The 12,030-nt window shown below is 33.6% G+C and overlaps 1 protein-coding gene across 1 annotated transcript in view; it reads right to left on the reverse strand.

Moving 5' to 3' along the window:
• Positions 1-12,030, reverse strand: part of LOC123676834 (NADP-dependent malic enzyme-like) — a 15,107-nt gene continuing 3,077 nt past the window's right edge. Inside the window, exons 2-9 of the mRNA XM_045613084.1 lie at positions 8,786-8,951; positions 6,954-7,294; positions 2,614-2,794; positions 2,059-2,296; positions 1,600-1,893; positions 1,139-1,281; positions 767-1,061; positions 1-325 (exon numbers count right to left, since the gene is read on the reverse strand). Of these exons, the coding sequence (XP_045469040.1) occupies positions 159-325; positions 767-1,061; positions 1,139-1,281; positions 1,600-1,893; positions 2,059-2,296; positions 2,614-2,794; positions 6,954-7,294; positions 8,786-8,951 (1,825 nt within the window). The 3' untranslated portion in view covers positions 1-158. The remainder of the gene's footprint in view (positions 326-766; positions 1,062-1,138; positions 1,282-1,599; positions 1,894-2,058; positions 2,297-2,613; positions 2,795-6,953; positions 7,295-8,785; positions 8,952-12,030) is intronic.

Here is a 12,030-nt window from a genome sequence, read left to right on the forward strand (position 1 = left end):
TTAAATTAAAACCTAATTTATTATCGTGTATATTACACACAATATACATACATTAGTCTGTAACATTTTTTTTCAACGTCATCTATACAAATGAAATCACAGCAAAATATAAATAAATACTTTTAGATTTTCCAAATAAGTAACAAACATCTCTTAATTTAAGAAATTGTTATTTTCCTCTTGGGTTGCAGAGGTACCGTCTCTACTTTTTGACCTTCGGGCCATGACCAGGTTGTTGGTAGAGATTTTTCGTAGAAATGACTGTACAATTGGGATTCAACGAACTTGCGCTTGTCTTCGGGTTCTGGATAAAATGTGGCTTTCCCTGAAAAATCAAATAAATTAGACGATTATGTATTTGGAATATGATAATTTGGTCAACTCATATCAGTAATGAATAGGAAATAGTATAAGTAGGGCCAAATTATGAAGAAATTTCATCACTGAGTTGGCCAACACAGTTCCCTCATTATTATCTGACTGTAGAATTCAGGATAGCTAATTTTTCGAAGGTTATGAGACTTTGACAGTTCATGTCAAGTATCAGAATATAGGTTGACAATAATTTGACAACTATTATGGGAAGCACTTGGTCCTCAAAGGTTGTTCTGCATATGAAAGATTAGGAAAATTGTAATTGCATTGAACAAAACAGAACAACATCTGCTAGATCCACTAATTTTTTATATAAAATAAATTTCCATCTGGTTAAAACCAAATCGAACAAACATAATGACTATATATACTAATAAAAACATAATCTTACCATTTTTGTAGGCATCCGTCATGATTTTGGTTGAAATCTGTAAAGAAACCTCATTGATAGAACCTAGAGGAGGGTACAGACTACCCTTGGCGAGGTCTTCCTCTTTAACATTATCTGCAACCGTTTGAGCAGCTATAATGAAGTAATCTTCAACGATATGGTGAACTCCTGCCACTATAACTCCAAGGGCTACACCAGGGAAGATGTAAGCATTGTTACCTTGTCCGGGATGGTAAATTTGACCTCCGTATTGCACATCAGGGAAGGGAGAACCACTGCAGAATATAACACGACCCTAAAACACATTGAAATTAGTACAGTCTACATTCCCCAAGCTAGACTTAATACAATTCATAAAAAAAGTGTTTTTACCTCTGTATGGTCATAAGCTTGCTGAGCAGTACATTCAGCCTTGGCAGTGGGATTACTGAGAGCGAATATTATAGGGTGTTTGTTGAAAGACGCCATGGATTTGAGAATATCAGGTGTGAAAGCTCCTCCAGTAGCAGAAGCACCTAAAAATATAAAGTAAAACTAAGAACAGCACTAATATGAAGTTAGAGAAAATGTGAGCACCAAAATAGTTTTCTGAATGGAAAAACAAAGTTGGGATCCTACCAGGAAAAATTGAACACCCTGTGCAACTCATAGAAAATAGATTCATATATATTTTCTTACTAGAGATATAGAACACCACGTCATTGTAGCAAGATTCTGTTAGTGCATACACACCAAGTTTCAGCAAAAGCTGATAGACATCGAAGTTTTACAAAAAAAATGTATTCATTTTCCAACAATACAATTTACACGAATTTTTCCGTAAGCATTCTTACCAATCAATATGGAAGGCTGGATTTCATTGACAATCTTGAGGAAATCTCTTTCTGGAGCATGTTCTTTCGCGTAGTACTCCTGGTGTCCTAGCAGCTGGCCTCTACACTTGGTAACCAAACCGTCTACATCAATCATCCATATTCTCTGTCTTGCTTCTGCTTCACTTATTCCTTCTCTCTCCATTGCCTTTACACACAAATCGGCAATACCCAAAGCAGCACCGCCAGCTCCAAAGAAGAGGAACTTATGTTCAGAAATCTTCTTTCCTGTTTTCCTGTTTGAAGCTAGCAAACCTAGGAAAAGAAGGATGTTTACTCAAGAGAGATGTGGCATCACCCATCAAAAACATGGGGAAGATTAGATAAAGGTCTTAAAGTAGTTCAAGAAGAGGAATAGTTGAGTCCATAAGATCGGATAGGTCATATATAAAAACAACTATTGATTTATCTCGGACTCACCTGCTAGAGCTACAGCAGCTGTGCCTTGAATATCATCATTGAAGGTGCAATACTTGTTTCTATATTTTTCAAGCAGTCTGAAAGCGTTAGCATTTCCAAAATCTTCAAATTGAATTAGGGTATCCTGCCCATAACGCTTTACAACTGCAGACATGAATTCATCCACGAATTCATCATATGCAGCACCTCTAACCCTTTTTTGTCTCAAACCAACATATGATGGATCTACCATTAGAGCCTAAAAATTTTAAATAAATGAATGAAGAAACGTTCATGTTATGTTTGAAACAAGGATAGAAAGTATTAGTGGTTTATAAAGAAAGAGCTTAGACATGCATGCAGTAATAAGATTATAGATCAGTGCAATCATGCAGAATATCCCAAATTATGAGACAAAAAATATGAAAATGGATTCATAAAAAAGATTAACAGGTTAGGAATTCACCAAAGGATAGTACATTAATGCAATACTCTGCTTTTCTCATGATTTGAGCTTCTGATAAGGTTAAGTTAGGTTAGGGTCACTAGATGAGGTCAGTATGAATGATGGTTTACCTCATTGTCAGTTCCCACGTCAAGGCAAATTGGTAAACAGTGGTGGGGTTTTATTCTTGCAAGAGCTGTATAAAGAGCCAATTTTCCAATTGGTATACCCATGCCACAAGCTCCCAAATCTCCCAATCCCAAAATTCTTTCACCATCGGTTACCACAATGGCATGAACATCAGGTTCAGGCCTAGAAATGGCAACTTAGGTAACATAACACCCTTAGGAATGAGATGGTATCAATGAATGAGTTGACCAAAAATGTTCAAGCAACTTTTGATGGCATAATATGGAAATTTATTATAATTCTTGAACCTTGGAATGTACCTAGTTACAAGATAAATTGTGGAAGGGTATCAGAAGTTGCTTTGGTTATCTAGTTACCTTTTTTTTGAAGTACTTTTTCATCTCTTTATTAATTAGTTATTTATAAGATATCTCTTCGAATCTAACACAGTTATTTTTGAAAATTATCTGATTTACTAGCTACTTTTTGCCAAAAAATATATGGAACTAAGATACAGTAACTTTAATACTGCAAAATGACTATGTTACCATGAAATATTCCAGATACTTAGCTCTGGAACTAATGATACACTACAATTCAGTGAATAAACATCATTACAAGCAATGATCTTCTGTTTGACATTACATTTTATATGCTGGAAGTGTAGAAATTTGGAATCATCCAAAAAAAAATTGCATCGTACAATAATCAATAAATGTTTTTGCTATGTGTTCGAAAAATCTATTTTTTTGATGACCTTATAAATGTTTAGTTAATATGAAACAAAAATTCTGTCAAATAAAGATGGTAAATTAATGAAATGAAATAACAATATGAATGACAATAACTGATTGCCTAAACAAATTAAAAGACCAAAATATGGAATTGCATGCTTGTTCAAATTCGTTTTATATTAAATTTTCCACCAAATTTCGCAGGAACCTTAAAACCACAATAATAGAATACAATTACATTATTTTACAAAGTGACATGACATGAACACATAAAATTACGTGAAACTTTTCCAAACATATTTTTGTAACAATTTTCTTGAGGAAAAAAAAACATTTGAAAGAATGGATACATGCCTATTTTACTGATGAACCTTATACACATAAAAAATTCAACAGACTGATTCTAGGATAGCGAAATTTAAAAGAAATAATATTAATCTCACGAAACTTTGCATGTATTATTTTCATGAAAAAAAATTGAAATATTCTTCAAGGTAGAGTGATAATTCAGACAAGGGGAATGAAGAGTGGCACGTGGATGAAATATACGTAAAATAAAAAACGTCTTCACAAACAAATTTTCCGCTGAAAAATACGAGATTACATAAGACACTGAAGATGACAATATATTGGAGAAAACCGCTAATTTACTAATATGGACGCGCAACGAACAGACACGTCAAAAACAATACTTTCCACGATTCTGATATATCGGGGGAAAACCGTCGGTGTGGAAAATATCTCGCTAATTGAATTGGTTGTATAATTCGCGAATTGTGTAAGTCATTTCCAGAAATCTCCATTCGCAACCGTGATATAAGATTCGCGTATATATTTTAGCATTGACCTCATTAAATAGAAAAAATTCACTCAATAACTTACGGGCCCAACCAGTAAAAACAATTTTTTTCTTAAAAATTCGAATTTATTAGATAATATGGTCACCTTCAAGGCTGTATAGGTTGTATGAAAAAAATTGAATACAAAATATTCGTTCTATAATTCGCAGATTGAATTGAAGCTCGAAGTAAATATTAAAGATAATAAAAATAAATAATTTTGATTCTTATTTTTTTTTCAGATGTTCCTAGGATATCTAATACCTGTACATGGATTTTTTAGCATTGACCTCATTGAGTAGAACCACTTCACTCAATAAGTTGCGGGCCCAACCGGTAAATTCACATTTTTTCTTAAAAATTCGAATTTATTGGATAATATGGTCACCTTCAAGGCTGTAGTTTGTTTAAAAAAAAGAATTTTTCTATTCTATAACTCGCAAATTGAACTGAAGCTCGAAGTAAATATTAAAGATAATAAAAATAAATAATTTTAATTCTTAGTTTTCTTTCAGATGTTTCTAGGATATCTAATACTTGTACAGGGTGGGCAAATAAGCGAGGTAAGCGGCTATATCTCAGGATCCACTCATCGTAGAGACTTGCGGTAAAAAATTTTACCACTAAAGTCAAGAAAGCACACTGGAAATTGTTTTGAAGTTCATACCTCTTCCACTAGGGGGCTTAATAGCTACCGTCGAGTAGAAAAATGAATTTTACTCGAAAATGTTTCATATGGAGTTGAGGAAAAAATATAATCACTGTAAATCCTTGAAAAATTCTCTATCTTTTTGAACTGTCAATTTCGATTTTACGACATCAAATAAGGGTAGGTAAAAGGGAGAAATCTGACTGATTGAAATGCCTGTAACTTCAGTTTGGCTCAACATTTTTGAGCAAATTAGATCTCGTCTGAAAGATAATATCTTGTTGATTGAGGACAAAATATACTCATAATGAATTTGTTTTTTCTGTTTTCTTTAGGGGCGCTAAGTCAGAAGTTCATTGTTTTGTTCATTTTACTCCGAAATTTCAATGTAATGATAGGATTTTCTTAACAGAAACAGAAATTCCATCAAATTTGCATGAAAAAACCTGAAGTTCGCGAAGCGATAGTTTCAGGCGTTCTGAAGTTATGGCCGAAAGAAGATATTCTTCAACTGATGCACTGCGAAAAACCAAATTGTGTCTTTAAGTTCTGACAGAAACAGAAATCCCATCAAATTTGTATGAAAAAACCAAAAGGTTCTGAAGGCGTTCTGAAGTTATGGCCGAAAATAGACACAATTCAGTTTTTCAGTGCTTCAGTTGAAGAATATCTTTTTTCGGCCATAACTCCAGAAAGCCTGAAGCTATCGCTTTGCTACCTGCAGTTTTTTTCATGCAAATTTGATAGAATTTATGTTGCTGATAAGAAAATTCTATCATTACATTTGAAATTTCGGAGTAAAATGAACAAAACAATGAACTTCTGACTTAGCGTCCCCTATCGAAAGCAGCAAAAACAAATTCATCATGAGTATATTTTGTCCTCAATCAACAAGATATTATCTCTCAGACGAGATCTAATTTGCTCAAAAATGTTGAGCCAAACTGAAGTTACAGGCATTTCAATCAGTCAAATTTCTCCCTTTCCCCTATTTTATTTGATGTCGTAAAATCGAAAGTGACAATTCAAAAAGATAGACAATTTTCCGAAGATTACAGTGATAATATTTTTTCTTCCACTTCATATGAAACATTTTCGAGTAAAATGCATTTTTCTACTCGACGATAGCTATTACGCCCCCTAGCTATAGAGGTAAGAACTTCAAAACAATTTCCAGTGTGTTTTCTTGTACACTTTAGTGGTAAAAATTTTTACCGCAAGTCTCTACGATTAGTGGATCCTGAGATATAGACGCTTACCTCGCTTATTTGCCCACCCTGTACATGCATTGTAAATTAACCTTGTCTAAGTTAACTTCCGAAAGGAGACTTTTGTAGGAACCAACCCTTTTAGATGCAAAGGAAATTGACCAAACTTTAGTTGACTTTCTGTGGCACTCAAATCAAATTTGAAATTTTACTATTGTCGTTTCCATAGAGTTATGGTTAAGATGTCTAAAATTCAGGTGTATCAACTGATTAGCTTTTGTTTTGCCAGTTTTGAGAATATTAGATAAGCTTCGATATGTCAACTGTAGGTGGAGCTATCAACAGATTAAGATTCTTGTTATTTATTATTTACGAGTTTTGTGCCATTATGTACCTAAATGTATATCTTTCATTATAGTTATGATCTATAGAAGTAATTCTTGTAATTGAAATACCAATAAACTCTCTCTATTACAAATATTTGAATTCATTCCAGTAAACGTTTCGTGTTTTGTTTCATACTCGGTTACACGTCGCTTTTGATTGGTCAGTATCGGGTTTTAATTAATGTATTCAATCAAAAACAACGGAAAAAAGATCGAAATGACAAGTATGACATTGCGGCGCCGCCACGAACTAAAACTAATATTTTCAATTTGGTCGAATGTCATTGCATTCAAAATTTGACGAGTGCATTCACCATGTTTTTAGACATCTTAGTTATGGTAAATTACAGTGACTATATTTATATAGTCACTGTATGGTGAATGTTTCTGTAGCGCCACCTACGGAAGGAAAGTGAAGTTTGGCCGATCTCGAATTGTGTTACCAGCAATATCTGCCCATGTGGACCCACCAAAATTTCTAGATATCTCAATATCTGAGTCAATCCCAAACAGAACCCTAACTCACCAATTCTTAAGTACATCATACACATGTCCCTTGTCATTGATTGTTATAAAAAGCCCGTGAGGTCGTCGGTAGATGAGACCGAACCTTTGGCATGCAAGTCCTACAGTTGGTGTATAGACTATTGGCAGCAATTGCTCAATATTTTCGGACAAAAGTCGAAAGTATAATTTTTCGTTTCTGTCGTGCAACTCTGACAGGTATAGGTACTTGTTGAGCGGTTCCTGGTAGTTCTCCACCGACATTTTGCACAGTTGCACTTGTTCTTCCTGAGATTTGAAACGGGCTGGTTGAAGGCCATGTATTCCTAGCGCTTGACGTTCTTCTAAGGTGAATGCCAGGCCCTGTAAACAGAATTTCAGTCAAGAGCTAACCAATCTCATGATATCTTATTATAAACCACTAAATTTGAAAACATCGTTTTTCCCTTAACCTAACGGGAATTGAAAGAAATGAAAAGGCCAACACACTTGCCAGAAAGCAGCACAAACTCCTTTCATTGACTCAGACCCTTTTTGTGGTACTAATAGGTAAATCTGTCTTCAAGAAAGAGTTTCAAGAGAATGAAAAATCGAAATACACTGCGCAAAAAAATTAACGCACATTATGGAAATCTCAAATTTAATCTACAACTGAAGGTGTTCTCAATGATAATTATTTTTATCAGAATTATGCATGCATATGTTATCCACTTTCAACGTTTTTCTTCAATACAGATGTTTTTTCCCAGCAGGAATAAAGAAAGATGAGATTATCAGATTTTGAATGTATTGGCTCCATTCTGAAATGAGTTGTTCTCGATCAATTCTAGGGGAAAGAGTTCTCTGCACAGATGAGTCTAGATTCTGCCTCTACCATTGTGATTGACGTTCCCTTGTATACAGACGTTCACATGAAAGATATGCTCAGTGCAATTTCCTGAATAGTACTGGTTTCGGGGGAGGATCGATTATGGTATGGGGTGGAATATCTTTGACTGCTCGCACAGACCTAGTGGTCGTTGATAATGGAGCTATGAATGCTGATAGGTATATAAGGAACATTCTTGAAGAGCATGTAGTGCCATTTGCCCCATACCTTGGTGAAAATTAAATTTTTATGGACGATAATGTCAGACCCCATCGATGCGCGCATCGTTCAGGAGTACCTTGAAGAGGTTGAAGCATCTCGAATGGAATGGCCAGCAAGAAGTCCAGATCTCAATCCGATTGAGCAGGTTTGGGACAACCTCAATAGAAGGCTGAGAAGTTCAGAAAATTATCCAGCTACTCTTAATGACTTAGGAATCCAACTCAGAGTAATCTGGAAAGGATTAGATCAGAACATTTTAAGATCACTCATTTTGAGTATGAACCGTCGTTGCCGAGCTGTAATTAATGCAAGGGGTGGAAAAACCAAGTATTAAATCACTTATCAGCATTCCAGTATTTTGAAAATTGTTTACTTCTCTTCTTTCACATAAGATTCGGTGAAATCCTGAATTTTTCTTCCATTTAATGTGTCTTGTTTCGTTCAAAACCTTCCCGAGAGAACATAAAAAATAAGTTATAAAGTCAATGTAGAATTAACTTTCATTAAAATTGAGATTTTCAGAATGTGCGTTAATTTTTTTGCACAGTGTAGAAGGAATCTTACTGGATTGAACCATTCCAAAAGGTTTCTTCGAAACTTTGATACTTTGATGATAGAATAAGTCTAGCAGAAAACGCGACTGTAGATTTTGCGAAGCTTGACCGAATTCGCTTCTCATGGCATGTTTTTTATTGCGATTTTATTCAAAATTGTAAGAAGTTTTCGAGGCGAAAAACAGAATGAAGAGCAGCCACCAATTTTACCTTATTTAGTCTTGGATCTCTTAAGTGGTCAATGCCCATAACTTGTGATGGTGTAAGAACATCTCCAACAACTTCATGGTATCCTCTTGTATTCGTCCTGTCATTAAAAACAACTTTTATTGCTTCTGATACGGAAGCTGTGTTCAATTTTATGGTTCTTGGAACTCTGGAAAAAAAAAGGATTTAATAAATTTCGATAATTAACATTCTATAAAGAAGTAAATTTGAATTAGAGCGTTCAAAGGTGCTGGTAATAAACGAAATAATATACAGCTGTCTAAAAAATGAGCGTTTTATTATCTGAACAATAAATAATGAAAATGTTTGAAAGAAAGACAGAAAGAATTTAAACTAAAGTGTTTTCCAATAAGTGGTTTCATTTTGAATTGCCCAAATATGGGCAGTTTCAACTTTTACATCTGTCATCATTTGACATTTGACAAATAAAAACTACGCCATTACTAAAAATAGAACGTTACGCGCTTCAACAACGCATTGAAATTGTTAAAATTCACTACAAAAATCGTGAAAATTTTGCAGTGAGAGTTCGCAAAACTAAAGCACTTTGGGGTCGTCGTGAAGCACCTTCTAGGCAATTATAATGAAACTGGCGGAAAAATTTTAGCTGTTGGGGCAAGTTGGTGATGTGAAGGACTGAAACCGTGTGCTCAGGAACAAATGATAATATTGCTGCTATAGCCTGAATAATTGACGATAACCCAGGTTTCGACTGATGTTTTTCATCTTTAATGATATCTCTTAGACTTTACAATGAATAAACAATGATTTTATTTTAAATATAATCGTTTTTTTTAATAATTTCCGGAATCAATGAGGGTCATGAAAATTTGTTTTTTTGCATTGATTGGTACAATTATTCTGTAAAGTTTGTAGGGAATCTATCGGTCTGACTAACATAGTCTCATTACTTTTTAACCAATATAATACCTATGTATATTTTGAAATCGAGCTTACGTCAAATGCAACTACTTCTGAACCAGATAAAATAATACGAAATATAGAAAATCAACATTTACACTATTTATAACTGAATATATCAGTAAATACCATTCCAGGTCTCATGTGCGATATACATGATATGGTTTTTATGACCCTACTATAAAATACAAACATTATTATCGCTATTATATCCGCTATGCCAGAGGAAATTCTATGGAAGTAATTGAATTAGGAAGTGGCGACCAAATTCATCACGTCCATTGACGTAATTCGAGTTGCAATATATCACTTTCAGAGTCACGAATTTCGAAATGCGTCATTTGATACTAAAAAAAACTTAATCGACGTCCTCTCAAGCCTAATTAGGCTAACATACAGTCGAAAAATATCATTTCTCTCAAGTGAAGAAAAAAACATAAAATAAAATGAAAATTGTGTCAGTAGGTACATACAGGGTGTTCCTGAATTGGAAGGTTCAATGGAAAATAATAGATTCTTCGGATAATTTCAAGAAAAAAGTCCTATCAACGCTTTGTTTTCGAGATACAGGGTGTTTCTTGTAGTCCTATATTTTTGTGATGATTTTATATAGTTTATCGAATCTTTATTAATCTTATTCATCACAGCTTACTAACTGGATCATTTAATAACTCGAATTTTCTGAAGATTACTAGAGAATTCTCAAAAAATTTTTCTCGAAATCGGTAACAGATATGACAAAACTACAAGAAACAAAAAAATATAGGACAAAAGCGTCTTTTTACATTTTTTTAAACCACCAAGTTGTCCACCAAAAAAAAAAATCTGTAAGAAAAAAGTGGACAATAAATTTGCATTCAAAATTTTTATATCACATGATGAAAACTTCAAATTGGATTATCTATGCCGAATTTAATTTAATTATCTTATGATGAGAACGTGCTATGAGAAAAAAGACTTTGACATCCTGTATGCCTACATTAGAGGCCTTTTTTTCTCAAAAATCTCCAATTTAGGAAAACGTTGTACCTATATTAATCTATCACAAAAAATGTAAAGTGCCTATTGATTTCAATGAAAAACTTCCAAATCAATTGATTAAGTCAAGTAATCAATCGAGCCTAAACAAATTGAGGTACCTCATTCACATAAAATGAATTATCCTAATCATTTACTGTTCATGAATAATAAAAGGTAACAATATTTGTAGAAGCTTATTGTTTCCTTATCAACGATTCAATTAAAATCAGCATTGGGAATTTTCAAAGAATTGCAGATAATCATATTTTAATAACTATCCTATTTTGTTCCCAGTATCTATTGATCATTATTTTTGATTTATTCAACTCGACAACATTGTGACTATACAAGATAGTACCTGATAAATAAATAAATTATGCTTTGAGGTGAAGAAATATTTTCATACCGTATTTGAACATTTCGGCTCGCAAAATGCATTTCAGGCCATTTAACTTTGGCTTCCTGTCTGTCTGTGTGTCTACAAATTTTATTTAAGAGCCTTGACTTCTAGAATTATTAATTCTCCGATTTTAATGAAATTTGCAATGGATAATCTGTTAGGGCTGTAGATTGTACGAATTTTTACTTTTTGAGATATAGGGTGAGCACCTTACTCATGCGCAAAAGTGAAATTCCTGAGACCTCAATGTTTTCAATTTCTAGAGTGACAAACCACTTTTTTTATTGTTAACACCAAGCTTCAAATGATGCGTGTCAAAAATTCGGAACACAGAGTTAAGTCTGGATCGAAAATTGAAAGTTATGAGATGCTACATTTGTTGTTGTTTGAAAAATGGGCGAAAACGAGTTTCGTGTATTGATAACACACATTTTTTCATGGGAAAGTATACTGTGCAAGCAAAGCAATGGCAATTCAGACTCTGCTCCATCGAGTTAATGTTACACGTCCAAAAATAGCGAATTTTTCAATTGACGAGAAAGCACAGTGTCACACCCATGGGAAAATTTTTTCGATTGAATTTTCCCAAGATATGAATTTAGTCATTGATAAAATGATATGGATCTAATTTTTATCTCTGATGATATGGTTGGATTACTCAATTAGGTATTTATCGATAATAGATCAAATTCGAGATAACCAAACTAGCAATAAAATCAAGGAAAGGGAAATATTATTTAGCCCATTTTGGTTTATTATTATTATAAATGTTTATAGGTGAATGTTTACGATTTTTTCAGTTTTTCAGTATAAAAAATTAAATTTTGAATGATTAATTTCTCAAAACTTGATAACACAATATTATCATTGCCACGTGATATATGTT

This window comes from Harmonia axyridis, chromosome 3 (assembly GCF_914767665.1).
Source record: "Harmonia axyridis chromosome 3, icHarAxyr1.1, whole genome shotgun sequence".
NCBI lineage: Eukaryota > Metazoa > Arthropoda > Insecta > Coleoptera > Coccinellidae > Harmonia > Harmonia axyridis.